Source organism: Mytilus trossulus, chromosome 1 (genome assembly GCF_036588685.1).
Source record: "Mytilus trossulus isolate FHL-02 chromosome 1, PNRI_Mtr1.1.1.hap1, whole genome shotgun sequence".
In the NCBI taxonomy this organism is placed as follows: domain Eukaryota; kingdom Metazoa; phylum Mollusca; class Bivalvia; order Mytilida; family Mytilidae; genus Mytilus; species Mytilus trossulus.
Genome location: NC_086373.1, coordinates 82,893,020 through 82,908,611, shown reverse-complemented (window position 1 = coordinate 82,908,611; position 15,592 = coordinate 82,893,020). Strand labels below are relative to the sequence as shown.

At 32.6% G+C, this 15,592-nt stretch overlaps 1 protein-coding gene across 1 annotated transcript; it reads left to right on the top strand.

Annotated features, from left to right (window-relative positions):
* The first annotated feature begins 599 nt into the window (after nucleotides 1-599).
* Nucleotides 600-9,520, top strand: LOC134710540 (universal stress protein YxiE-like). Its single transcript, XM_063570913.1, has 4 exons — nucleotides 600-818; nucleotides 7,757-7,837; nucleotides 8,410-8,516; nucleotides 8,906-9,520. The coding sequence occupies exons 1-4, from the start codon at nucleotides 746-748 to the stop codon at nucleotides 9,182-9,184; spliced, it is 540 nt and encodes a 179-aa protein (XP_063426983.1). The 5' UTR covers nucleotides 600-745; the 3' UTR covers nucleotides 9,185-9,520.
* The last annotated feature ends 6,072 nt before the right edge of the window (nucleotides 9,521-15,592 follow it).

Here is a 15,592-nt window from a genome sequence, read left to right as displayed (position 1 = left end):
ACTTTGTAAATGTCAATTTGATTTTCTGTTTTTTGAAAACTAATTAGATAAGCTTTCGATTTAAAGTAATTCCAATCCTGTATCATCCACACATAAGCCGTAAAGGATTCTATTCTGAGTACCATCTTGGGGTCTAAACGTTTACAAATAGTTACACTCTTGTGACTTTGATGTATGTATGCCTGCCGTCTTGTTTTTCGTTGTTATTTTAAGAATAATAAAAACCGTTTGGTTTATTAAATCTCTTTTAAATTGTTTCTCAATTTACCATGTCGGGACTTTTTGCAACTTTCTAATCGGTATTGGCTATGCTCATTCATTGTTGAAGGCCGGGCAGAACCCTATACATGGCTTACATTTTCATCCCTTCGTCTGTAGTGAATATAGTTGTCTCTTCGGCAAGCAGCCCTCATCTCCTTGTTCTATATTCTTTCAAATGGGTTTCTTTATAACAGCAAATGGGTTTTTTTTTAAACGGAGTAGTTTTTCTTTTAAATTATTATCACCATGGAGGTTTATCTACCAAATGATTTTTCAATACATTTGGAGGAAATACTATAATTAAAGTATACTATATGTTCTACTCTTCCTAAGTATTGACGACAGGTATTTATTGTTGTCCTAAGTAATTTTTATGTTTAGATTGATAAGTACTGACCAGTGAAGTAGGTCAATTGTACACTTGGGTATTTAATCATTGATCGGACACGAGGTATTGGGGAACAACAAACATTTAGGCTTTGAAATGGCGGATAGTGGTAAAAGAACTGTTGTAATAGCTATGGACGGGAGTTTATATTCAGACTATGCATTTGACTGTAAGTAATTCATGCTATTATTGTTTAAAGTTATTTTTTTTATCTACACGTGTTGTTGATATATTTAGTTTTGATATCACGTTCTGTTATTATTAACATTAGTATAAAGCTCGCATATATACACTGATATACATGCGATACAATAAATATGTGTGTATAAATTTAATAATAAGCTTGTTTATATGTAGGAGTAAGATCGTCATTCTTATTCAATAGGGAATTAGAGACTGACATACTTGCCATAATTCTTAATAGAATGGTACTTGTAATTTATATTTGTGTATTGTCTGTTTTATATTGTGTATATACTCTGTATGTACTGTATATCTATGTATTGCAAGTAGTGAGACTTTAATAAAATATTGAATCTGAATCTACTTGATTAACATTGTACCATGTCAGATCTGTTTGCAGGACATTAGAGTAGCCCTAAGCCAATGCTTCAAATCAATTATAGGTTTTTGCACCAAATGTCATTTGACAATGGTAGATGTAATTGGATATTCAGCATTTTTCGTGCTTTTCCATAGATAGATAGATAGTTCATTAACGTTTCACCATTAATATACACTATAAAATATTGACATATATCATATAAACATAAATAGATATTAATGCCATTCTTAAACGAATTATGAGAGACAAAAAGTAAAACATCAAACAATAAAGGACTTTACAAAAATTATGTACTTTTTTAAATTTCTGAAGCCAATTACGAAAACTTTACTTTCTAAAAGTGTTCGATATAAAAGAAGGTCAATTTGCTTAATGACTCCCTTTTAAGGTATTGAAATTTATAGTTTTGCATTTGCCATGACATATATGATATATTGGTGTAAATACGATACAAATCGTGCATCAACCCCTTTATGACCCCTTCTGTGATCTGTGAATTACGCAGTTTTGAAATTGCAATAGTATCAACACAACAAAGATAATGAAAAACATAGATAGGCCATTGTGTACATATACCAAGGGGAAACTTCGTACAAAGCATTATTATTAATAGTTTAATTTTATTTAGTATAAAAAAAAGATTTAGGTGAAAATAAAACTAAGATGTGTGCAGAAAATCTACAGACTTTTATACAGAAAACATAGATTACTCCTCTGTTTTTCTATGATGTGCTAGCGTTTATTGTCTGCAAAAAGTCATAAACAACCTTTAAATTCCAAAACAGCTCGTGCTGAGTCACTTAAGTCGATCGCACCCTAGAAGGTGTATTTGAAATTGGTCTATATTTATATTTGTTTTAATCTATATCTAAATTTATAAACCTTTTTAATGGATATCATTATTGCATGCAATAATCCTCTATCTATCAATCATCAAATTTCCAAATAAGAGAGAGTACAAAGGGAAAGGCTGTGGATTTTCTATAAAATGTCGATATGTTTAGCATTGAATCAACAGAAGGAAACATAATCCTTAAAACATATACTAGTATGGTTTACATGTAATTAAAAGGAAGAAATAATAGAATAAAAAGTGAACATTATCAAGTCTACTTTGTACCCAAGGTATTCTTGACTGTATATAAAGTGTAAATTTTGCTGTCATATGAATTTAAAATATTTAAAACTGCCTAATCCTTTAATATAATATTATTGACTTCCGAAATTATCGTAAAAATCTAATGTGCCAATTGGTTAAAACTTATAGAGACAAGTGAGCGAGCGAGGTGTAATACAGTAATGTATCAATTATAAAAAAAAAAGTTTTGATTAAAACTCAGGAATACTGACCACTTGCAATGAAAATCTCGCACAAAAGAAGACCACCTAACTGACAGATTATATCTACAAGTTCATTTAAGGGAAATCACACTTTTTAAACTACTAATAATAATTCATTGAAATTTTGCATGTAGACAGATCATACCTTTTACAATAATTTAGGCGAAAAAAAAATTGGGGTCACCGATGTTATTTTCGAGATATGACGTCATCAAAAAGTAAAGAATCGCGTTATACCGAAATATAGAAATAGCGCTCTAAATTGCTAATTGAAGGAAAAAATATTGAAAAACGATGTTTTATTGGTAAAACTATAACAGTCAATTGTAACTTTTACCTTATACACATTTATTTTTCGCAGTTTCCTTATTTTTCAAGGCCTTTGAACATTTCCCGCCGTTTTTAATTTCCATTTATTATAGATTTTTCTTGAAATAAAAAAAATCTACTAATGTTTTTTCCTTCAAACTTCTGCATAAGTTGCAGCTTCAGGGAAGATTTTAAAACCATAAATAAAAATGGGGGGTCACCGATGTTTTAAATCCGCTAAAACGGAAACAATCTTATTATCGATATTTGGCGGGAATTATTTATAACTAACGTTATAGAACGACGTTGTTAGCATAGAAGCATTTCTGGCAATGCTTGGAACTATCGGGTTGGACTAAACCTTGTCACTACAAAATATAATAACATTTTTTCAGGGTATTTCGATTATTTATTGATATTTTGATCAATCTATCGAAACGTTAAACATTAAATACAGTAACAGTTTATTATAAAGTAATTATCAAAGTTGATATCATCTGCATTTTTTAATTGCATTCATTGTATAGGGTAAAAGATTGTCTGCCTCATGCCGTATTAAAGAAATAATTTACAGCGTGCAGATAAAGAATCTTCTACTTCGGAAGACTGATGGTATCCGGACTGAAAAGTAACACGTTCCAGTAGACTAGAAACAGAATAAATTCACTAACTTGTATATATTCGCACCGGGAAGGTAAAACCTGATATGCCGTACTTAAAAATCCACAAACTGGGCACTGTACTAAAAAGTTCTGAATGACACCATTTTCGGAAGAAATTAGAAATTGGTTTACATTTCCGTAATTACACCACGCTCAATATATATATGTTCCGGACCATATGAGTATTTGGACCATACGCATACGCGTATGGTCGGACCATATGAGTATGATACTCGTTTGGTTATTAACGGGCCGGACCATATGAGTATTTGGACCAAATAGGTATTAGATTTTCAATAATATGCATTAGAAAACTTTATAAAAAACAATGTTTCTACATGCAATTGTATTATTTACTATTCAAATAGCATTAAATAATTATGCCAAAGCTACTTTTCATCGCTAATGGTATTCTTGCTTGTATGTTTAGGATGACATTTACTTCCATACGGTACCATAGCTTTTTTTGGGTCCTGGGTCATTCCGATGTGTCTACGATGTTTTTAAAAAGCTCTAGATCTCCAATATCGTAACAAGACTGAAGTGCATCATATCACCAGACAACTTAGAAAATTAAACTAGGGTCCTTACCGGTTACGTCATTCATTTGTTAACAACAAAAACACGTATTAGTATAAACATTCTGAATATTGCACTGCTAAATAAATGCTAATTGTATAAAGTTTCAAAAGTAAGCACATTATTAGACTCTTTATCCTGTCGACGTTTACGTCAGTTTATAGTAAAACAATTGATTGAATGTGTAACAGTTCAATAATAAGATATATTTGGAGGTTATCTTCCCATGTCGACATTTTGCCATTCACTCGTAATAACGCATCGAAAAATGAAAAAAAAAGTTTTTTACTGTAGTTATGACTAGTGATAAAATTTACTGTGTGAAACTGCTTATTTCATTTTGTTTAATCTTGTTATTATTAAATTTTTTATAGATCTATAATAAAATTACCTTTGGTAGTGTCTTTTTAATGACGTGACAACTAGAAGTAAACCTGTTAATTACCCCGACCATACGCGTACGGTCGGACCATACGCGTATGGTCGGACCATATGAGTATATACCCATATGGTCATGACCATACGCGTATGGTCCAAATACTCATATGGTCCGGAACATATATATATATAATCGAACCAAATTAAGTTCGACTTCCAGGTAAATTTTGAGCTCGAGTTTTATTTTGAATTTAACTTTTATTCGAGTAAGATTTCTAGTCGAAGCTAGAGTTACACTTAGAAACTTTCGAGTTATACTGTTAGATAGAGTAAAATTTTTGGAAAGAGTACATACATATTTTTAGATCCGATGAAATTAAGAGTAAGAAATATTGCAGTTTCTATTTTCTGTTGGTGCAACTCTCTTTCTTTGAATGTATATTCTTTTATCACATTTATCTTTTATGATGGTATATGTACTTTTTATTTGCCAATACTGATTAATGATAATTAATTTGAAAATAACTGATTGAATCGGTGTGTCAATTTAAGCACTCTCTGCTATATCATCTTTGCCTCTTTTTTTTTAAAGAGCCAAAGAATGAGAGGTTAATTAGCTACCTTTGTATTAAAAAAAAACTAGTTGTCCTTTTCAATCATGGTCGGAATCCGATAATCTGACTGTACCACTGTCGACAGGCAAGTGATTTGAACTAGCATTACTATATTTTTTTTTATTGTTTTCATGAATTTTGCAAAACTTCAGTGGCGAATATTTCATGATCATCAGCACATAACTTGTATCTATATGAGTGGAATATTCTATTCCTTCACCAGACGGACCATTAATGTGTTGGTTATAGTTAAGCAGTACTCTGTGAGACATGTAACTCTACATAAATACATGTGTGTGTGTGTGTGTGTGTGTGTGTGTGTGTGTGTGTGTTGAATAGTTCTCTTGATGGAGACTTTTAAAACCAAATGTATAGTACGTGTTAAGAAATTTTTATACGACCGTTTACGGGACATACTTTATATATTATGGTATACCGTTGTCCGTCCGTCCGTCAACATGTCGGACGCTTCAACCTTTGGGCCAGGTGAGCTAATAAGGGGGGCTTTTCCAGTTTTCGTACGCCTAACTCTAAGATGCTTTTTCCAATTTTCAAACAACTTTAATGAATTGTTTAAATTTGTTGATGTAAATTCCGCTTTGATTTTCATTAATTTCTTATATGACATTGAGAAGTAATGACTCTCTCTGAAATTGTACCACAAGGTTTCATATCACAAATTGAAGTTGGGGTACATGTAATTGCTCTAAACGTTCAGGATTTAGGTTTCAAAAACAAGCATTTTATTGTTGTTGGTGTAGGTCATCAATAGTACCAAAATATATAACTATGCATAGTGTTTGATATTCCCAGATTATTTGACGTCTAGCGGCCTTATTTCTAACTTGCTGATCCTACAGTTCGCTAACGACAGTTTGAAGAAATACTACAAAATATGATTGTTTTGTGCCCAAATGCTAGCATGAACAAAGCATTTAAGAGAGATTGAGTATCATGTACCAAACAATACGGGGCTAAATTTTCTTTGGTTTCGACAGCCAGCAACCGATGTAAAATTTTGGATGATTTTCGATATTTTATTTACGATTTTAATTGAATATTTCAATAAATATGATTACTCTACAAATCACCCCCCCCCCCCCCCCCCCCCAAAAAAAGTGAGAGGCATTAGATGCCAAAGGAACATTCGGGAAAGATGGACTACACTTAATTGAATAATTTCTGTCGTCACATGTGAAATAAAATACGAGATCAAATAGCACTTCAAGCATTATTTACGTCCAGTGGCAAGTTTAGTGCATACAAGTATTCAGAACTAGAACATATTAATTTTGACCCTGCTTTGTATTGACCCGACAGGCTGCGCCGGATAAATATAAATATGAAATGAGATTTTTGATGAATTATTTATACATGTAGTATAAAAAAAACTATAGTTATGACGTTTCATGCATGTGCTATGAGAAAACTGTAGAAACTCATTGTTCCTATTTACAACTCTCTGTTCGACTGAAAACTACAGATTCCGGAAGGTGTACGCTTACATGCTGCTACTCTTGGTCTATGTGTACCCCCTCCCCCTCCTCCCGAAAATATACCATGAACTCTACATACCGCATCGCGACGATACACTGCCAAAGAAAAGTATTTGTCACCAACTTCGTTTTCGGGAAAATGGTCCGAGAGGGTACTAAATTATATTGAATATTCTATGAATTTCCATCGTTCTTAGTGTTGATTAATCATAATGATTAGGTGTTTTGTATTGATATGTTTTTTTTTATCATAAGGGCCTGGATAGAGGATCATTTATTTATTAATATTTATTATGTGTTACCAATATTTTTTATTCTTAATATTTAAGCTTCATTCTCTATTCATCTGTTTTTTTCGCCTTTAATTCTGCAGTATTTGCCCATTATTCTGTATTCCATAAATTTACCCCAAAACAATCAGACCCTTTTTTTGTGAACACATATCTTTTATTTAATTATAACAGTTCTAAAAATATGATATGTTCATTGTCAGTTCTCCTGCTTTATTGGAACGTCCATTCGAGCGGCTTGCTATTTTTCAAATTTGCAACCTTTACGACGGACACGAAAACGGCGACGTCATAATACAGTTACGACACTATAGCGGCGCCGAGAGCGATGCGTATAAACAATAGTGTGATTTCCCTTTAACAACTAATAAGGAATACAAAACGTGTACATACTAACGTTTGAATTGTTTTAATACATTCACCTTAAAACCAAGACATCAATTATCACTAAGGCTAAAATGAAGATATTAAAGAAACAAAGAATTGTTGAAAATTAATATGTCTGGAGGCAAATGGTGTGTTAACTAGATATTTTAACATTGAAGTTAAAATAGTTTTGATCATAGGGTCATCTTTTATTTAATTCTTACCGCATCATCGATCATCTTTCATCCAGGAGGTAGTCTACAAATATTGGGAATGAAAAATTAAATTGTCTTAACATTAACACTTTTATAATTCGTGCTGTTATAATAACAGTGTCATTCATATTTTTCTATTTGAATTTAAAGGAATATTAGATAGTAAAAACCCAACAAGAAAATGTAAATACACCAAATGGCTTAGCATATAGATAAATAAACGTCTACTAGAACATATACGCTACTTATGTAACAACTTTACCAAAATAATCAAATATATTTATTTTTCAAGGGTATACCCAGAATGCAACAAAAGAAAATGATGAAGTACTAATTATAACCTGTCTTGACAACCATGGCTGTACTGCATATAGTAAGTAGGTTATGTTTGTTTGGGGTATTTGTTTGTACGTTTATTTGGAAACATACGGCAACATGTATCGATAACCCGTTTGTATAATCATTTCAGGTTTTCTTTCTGAACCGACAAAACAGTTGATGTAAAAGCACAGCCGACTGTTAAAAAATATTTGTTTTTCTTTGCCTCAAAATTAAATGCAATGAATACAAACGTGTGAACTAGGATTGTATTATCGCCGTTCTGTTTAGAAATAATTAAGATTTTTTTAATAAATTTTAAGATTTTTAATTTTGTAACTAATTATAAATCCGTAAATTTCGTCATTTGGATTTGCGTATGAAGGTTTCTACGTGTGTCGTTTTGTCGAAGGTTAGCAGTAGGAGCAGTGAAAATAACTCGAGTAGTATTTCGAACGTTATCGCAAAATGATAGGAGAAACTTAAGGTTATTTTGTTAGAATAGAAAAAAAATAAAAGATATTCTAAGTCTTGTATAAATAATTATGTATAATTTTTGTAAAAGTTTTTTAATACCTCTATTTGAGTAATGAGATACTAATAATGTTATTTGTTTATTCATTTTAGTGCGTAGAAATTCCAGCACTGATGAAATACGAAAACAGCTTCAACAAGATATGGATATACATACTGCATTGGAAGAGCATCTTCAATTGAAGCTAACAAACGCTGGGGTAAATCATATGTTCTTGTAATAACATCAGACTCAATTCTTTTATAACTGTAATCAAGTTTAAATGAGAAAATAATACATATTCGGGATAATTTATTCTTTTTCATTGGTTTGAATACAAACTTAACCCTAATTAGAGAAAAATTACCCAAATCATGGATACTTGAATACATAGATAAAGATAAGGATCGTTTGATTGTAGGTTGCTTAACGTTCAGGGGCAAGTATCTCACGAACGTTCAGGACTATGAAAATATGGATGATCGCGTTAAGATGAAGATTCTTTTTGAATAGCAAAATGTTTTTGTAAAAGATGCAAAACAATGGCACTTATTTCCTTGTAGATGTAAAATTCAACAGAGATATGTTATATATGAATTTAATTTTCAGTTAAACGGGTCTGTATTTTCGTGTTATGGTAAACCCGGAGAGGCCATTATTAATGCAGCGAAAGAAAAACATGCTTCTGTGATTATTTGTGGATCTAGAGGCCATGGAAAATTACGACGAACAATAATGGGAAGCATCAGTAGTTATCTTGTACACCATTCTGACATTCCGGTAATTGTTTGCAGACACAAAGACCACCATCACCATCATCACGACCACCCCCACCATGTTCATATAGACTCGCCCTCTGACGTCAGTAATTTGTTGCATGGGCATTGATAGCATTTTTATTGATAGTTAAGTTTACACCTGTACATAATTATGTGATTATTATATACAATTAGCACTTAAAATACGTATTACCTAAAATTATTGATTTGAGAAATATGTGTTAGTTCTTTGTATTGTTGTTATCTAAAATAATGACCGATATTGTACTACCCCAATTGTAGATACATTTTGTCAAACAAGTTGTATTAAAACAATTTCTACGATATTTAATTTATCATTCTATTTATTAACGTATATTTAATAAGCAATCGAGGTGCTTCGAAATTACTGTGAAACAACCTACTCTAGAGACGCTGTGAAACAGATGTAAGTACAAAAACAGATTCGCTAGCAGGCATACAGTCTACGTCTCCTTCCTCTTTTCAATAGTATGAAAACTCTCTACTCTTTGCACCATTATTCCTCATTCTTGTCAATGTCATAAAGAGTTTGATTCTTTGTTTCATACAAAAAGGATGATCAACATAGATTAACCTATCATGTTTTAGGAGAGGATAGATCATACTAACTTAAAATACACTGATTCAAACAAAAAAATACCATAACACTAAAGATGCATGATTTGTCTATTTCAATTCCTATGCCAGTCTTTGACGATTTGTTTATTTCAATTCCTATGCCAGTCTTTGACAACTTGTTTATTTCAATTCCTATGCCAGTCTTTGACGTCTTGTTTATTTCAATTCCTATGCCAGTCTTTGACGACTTGTTTATTTCAATTCCTATGGCAGTCTTTGACGATTTGTTTATTTCAATTCCTATGCCAGTCTTTGACGACTTGTTTATTTCAATTCCTATGCCAGTCTTTGACGACTTGTTTATTTCAATTCCTATGCCAGTCTTTGACGACTTGTTTATTTCAATTCCTATGCCAGTCTTTGACGACTTGTTTATTTCAATTCCTATGCCAGTCTTTGACGACTTGTTTATTTCAATTCCTATGCCAGTCTTTGACGACTTGTTTATTTCAATTCCTATGCCAGTCTTTGACGACTTGTTTATTTCAATTCCTATGCCAGTATTTGACGACTTGTTTATTTCAATTCCTATGCCAGTCTTTGACGACTTGTTTATTTCAATTCCTATGCCAGTCTTTGACGATTTGTTTATTTCAATTCCTATGCCAGTCTTTGACGACTTGTTTATTTCAATTCCTATGCCAGTCTTTGACGATTTGTTTCTTTCAATTCCTATGCCAGTCTTTGACGACTTGTTTATTTCAATTCCTATGCCAGTCTTTGACGACTTGTTTATTTCAATTCCTATGCCAGTCTTTGACGACTTGTTTATTTCAATTCCTATGCCAGTCTTTGACGACTTGTTTAATTCAATTCCTATGCCAGTCTTTGACGACTTGTTTATTTATTTTTATGGGCCATCCTTAATTTATGCGCTTCTCAGTAAGAATGAAAAGACAATATGGTAATACTTCAGCTTCACGTTCCGCTGTAAAAATGACACTCTATCACTTAATAAAATTTAGTGACTATGCTGAATCCATCTATCTCGTCGACCTTAAAACAAGAGATACCACAGATACAGTAAGTCTGTCTCATAACTTGGCTTGCTTACAGCAATTGGTATTTTCAATAAGTTCGGTTGGTTTCATCTTTTCGGCAAACAAAAACGATTTCAACTGTATGTGATATGTCAGTAGCGAGAAATAACAATAATCTTAATAGATCGTATTTTATAAAGTTATAAAACGAATTCAGCATTTACCAGAGATAACCGCTAATACTAGTACCATATTGTTACTAGGTCAGATTCCGATTGAAGCCGTTGTTCATAAAAAAAATACTGAATACTTTCAGAAACATAAGAGCAAACAAAAAACTGCTGAATATAACAATTCAAAAAACACAATAATAATCCTGGTGTCAATTTCACAAAAAACAAAATTACGACTAAGATTGATCGTAAGTATACAGAATTGTTTATGATTGACGATCAATCTTAGTCTAAAGTATTTTTGTGAACCTGCTTCTGGACTCTAAAAGCTCGTTTTATAAAAATTGTGGAACTTATTGACAAGTTTGAACTATCATTCCTTAATAATATATTATTCAAATCTAATTGCAACAATAAATACAGAAAACTGGTCTAGAAGGCTATAAAAAAGTAAAATCACAAAAAAATCCGAACTCCGGGGAAAATACAAATAGGAAAATCCTTAATCAAATGGCAAAATCAAAAGCCCAAACACACCAAACGAATGGAAAACAACTGTTATATTTCTGACTTGGTATAGGCATTTTCTTATGCTGAAAATGGTGGATTAAACCTGGTGTTTAGCTAGCCAAACCTCTCACTTGTATGACATTCGCATTAAATTTTATTATATTGACAACGATGTGTAAACAAAACAAACAGAAATAATGTCTTTCTTTGTTGTGATGTTACACTATTGTTTCAGTTAAGGATGAAGGTTGGTACCTTTTAAAACGTTTAAACCCACTGCATTTGTTTGCACCTGTCATAAGTCAGGTATCTGATGTTCAGTAGTGGTCGTTTGTTGATGTGGTTCATACGTGTTTCTCGTTTTTTTATATAGATTACATCGCTGGGTTTTCCGTTTGAATGGTTATACACTAGTAATTTTTGTGCTCCTTTTTAGCTTGCTGTTCGGTGTGGGCCAAGGCTCCTCGTTGAATAAAATTGAGAATGGAAATTGGGAATGTGTCAAAGAGACAACAACCCGACCAAATAAAAAACAACAGCAGAAGGTCACCAACAGGTCTTCAATGTAGCGAGAAATTCCCGCACCCGGAGGCGTCCTTCAGCTGGCCCCTAAACAAATATATACTAGTTCAGTGATAATGAACGCCATACTAATTTCCAAATTGTACACAAGAAACTAATATAAAAATAATACAAGACTAACAAAGGCCAGAGGCTCCTGACTTGGGACAGGCGCAAAAATGCGGCGGAAGACCGTACTTTGACCTATTATGGTTTACTTTAACAAATTGTGACTTGGATGGAGAGTTGTCCCATTTGCAATCATACCACAGTTTCTTATATCTATAATTGGTCAAAATGTCAAAAATAGCGGTATGACAGTCAAAATTGTGTTATAATCATAATTACTATAAAAACAAGCGAATATGTAACAAAGAAGCGCTAAAAGACACAAAGCGCATTATCAAAGACAATAATACACACATTTAACACCACAACGGGATGTAAAAGTGCAGAGCCGCGTCAAATGTTTCCATGAAACAATAAAAGGCAAATAGACGACAAAGCACATTAGCAAAAATGAAAGAAACAAATACAAGACGGAACGGGACGTATTATGGTATACCGTTGTGTCCGTCCGTCCGTCGTCCACACTTCGGTTAATAACTCAAAAACGCTTTCACTGAATTGTTTATATCTATTGACGTAAGCTCCCTTTCGGGTTTTTTTAATTTCATATTTTAAGTTTTGGATTTATGGGGCTTTATTCATAAAAAAGGGGGGATTTTCAACACTTCGGACAATAACTCACAAACACTTTCACCAATTTCCATAAACTTAAGTGAATTGTTTATATCTATTGACATAAGCTCCCTTTTGGTTTTTTTTAATTTCAGATTTTAAGTTTTGGATTTATGGGGCTGTATTCATAAAAAAGGGGGGATTTTCGGACAATAACTCAAAAAGGCTTTCACCAATGTCCATGAAACTTTGGTGAATTGTTTATATCTATTGATGTAAGCTCCCTTTCAATTTTTATAAATTTCAGATTTTCAGTTTTGGATTTATGGGGCTTTATTCATAAAAAAGGGGGATTTTTAACACTTCGGACATAACTCAAAAAGGCTTTCTGCAAATGTTTGCACCTGTCCTAAGTCAGGAATCTGATGTACAGTAGTTGTCGTTTGTTTATGTAATATATACGTGTTTCTCGTTTCTCGTTTTGTTTATATAGATTAGACCGTTGGTTTTCCCGTTTGAATGGTTTTACACTAGTAATTTTGGGGCCCTTTATAGCTTGTTGTTCGGTGTGAGCCAAGGCTCCGTGTTGAAGGCCGTACTTTAACCTATAATGGTTTAATTTTTAAATTGTTATTTGGATGGAGAGTTGTCTCATTGGCACCCACACCACATCTTCCTATATCTATTTCACCAATGTCCATGAAACTTTGGTGAATTGTTCATATCTATTGATGTAAGCTCCCTTTCAATTTTTATAAATTTCAGATGATCATATAAATTCATTTAAAGCATAAAAGACAAGTTAAAAGAGCAAAGGGCGTATCATGCGCTAAAGCGCAGCCCTTTATTAGCGTATGCTAACGTTTTTATGTTGAACATCATTGTGGATTGTTTCTTATATGCGTTTTTTTCCAAATTCACATTGGGAATGGTGGTATACAGGGTTTAGAAATCAAAAGTTTTGATAGAAGTAATTTCAGAAAGAGATCGAGATTGTATTCACTTTTATTGGCTTGATTAACTAAATGATGATGCCAAATAAAATTCAACGTTAAAACTACTTAATATTGATGACACACTTATTGGCGAAATTTAAAAAAGAGCGCAGAGCCTTTTGCTGTCAATTGATGTAACATCAAATCTTGCTTGTGGAAAAAATTAAAATCACAAAAATACTGAACTCAGAGGAAAATCAACTCGGAATCCATAATCACATGGTAAAATCAAATAACAAAACGCATCAAAAACGAATGGACAAGAACTGTCATATCCCTGACTTGGATTAAACCTGGTTCTATAGCGCTAACCCTCTCACTTTTATGACAGTCTCATCAAATTCCGTTATATTTACATTGATGCGTTAAATAAACAGACACAATAAATAAAATAGTCAAAATATGGGTACATCAGTCATCATCGTATAACACGCACTCTTCAATAAGACAAGAGCAAAATTCAGTAGTTTCACCATAAGTCCAATTTAGGCGAGTGACATTCAGATCTAAAAAATATTTTTAATGCACCTATCTAACACACAGCTATATTATATATCATTCGAAAGGAAAACTTGTGTAGTTTCCATTTTTCCCGGTCGTAAAAGTGAAATATGGTGGATTTTTTTTTAAATTGGGGTCAAAGGTCATCCATAAAAAATTGAAAGAATAACACTTCTGTAGTATTATTGTCTTATTTGAAGCAGCTGGTAATAAAGTAAATTCAAATTTTACTTTACACGATACTATGATAACGTCGCTCTGATTCTTAGTTGCATATCGTTCATGGTTTGGCGATAATAACGTCATTTTGACGTTTTCATTCTGTTAGAGGTAAAACGGTAATTTTTACAAAAACGACGTATAATCAACAAATATTTGACCTTAAATGTGTTAATATTTACTATAACTGATGGTGTGCCATGCAAAATAAAAAAAATATGATGAAATATTTGTAAGTTGGACGAGTAAAAGGGAGAGAAAGCAACGCAATGAAGAGAGTAAAAAGTAGACGTCTTTGTCACATCAACAGTGACAATAGGCTCCTGTTTATTAACAGCCTACAAACCGTGTCAAGATCGGAAATCACTATCTTAAACAAGCAAAGTAAAAGAGGACATATGAATCACATTTCAAGTCTGTCCGTCCGTCAGTCCCCACTTGTGTGCGGCCCGTGTCGAATTAAAACCAATGATTTCAAATATAAAATGCATTGCTTTAAACTATAGAAATGATGTTAAACATACTTAAATCAGAGATGTATTATTGGAAGGCACGTGGTTCTTCATGAATTCAATCAGTTCATTTTAACATTGACATTGACATTAGAGCCGTCAAGTTTTCAAACATTGTTTGCTTCGTGCTTGTCTGGTTTGTGTCCGGTCCATATCTTTTGAACCGTTGAACCTGGGTTTTTCAAACTAAGTATGCATATATACATCATATAATAGGGGATTGATTGATTGTTTGTTGCTTTATGCTGCATTAGCACAGAAAGGCTATATCGCGGCGATATAATAGGGGATGGCCATATACTAAAATCAGGTCACTGTAATATGGATCCAATCGTAATGGAATCATGCCCGCGACATGTATAGCTGCAAGCTAAGGATTGCCAAACTTCAGATACAGAAGTCGGTTTCACAAATAAACTTAAGACAAGATTAATCGTAAGTAAAGTGAACTTTTCATGACTTACGACCAGCTTTAGTCGAAAGATTTGTTGTGAAACTAACCCTTGATGCAAAAATTAGAATGCGGTGATTTACAAACTAAAAGTTAGGTCCCACGGTGACCTTTATTTTGACATTTGGGATTATATACTTTACAAACACTTTAATTTCTTGACATATTTTATTTTTATTACGACTGCATATAGTTTCACTCACATTTGTGCAGTCAAAAGGTTTGCAGTTAAAAATGCAAGCATTAATTTCTTACCAGTAATCAAAACTTTGATATATATAATAGATATTTATCA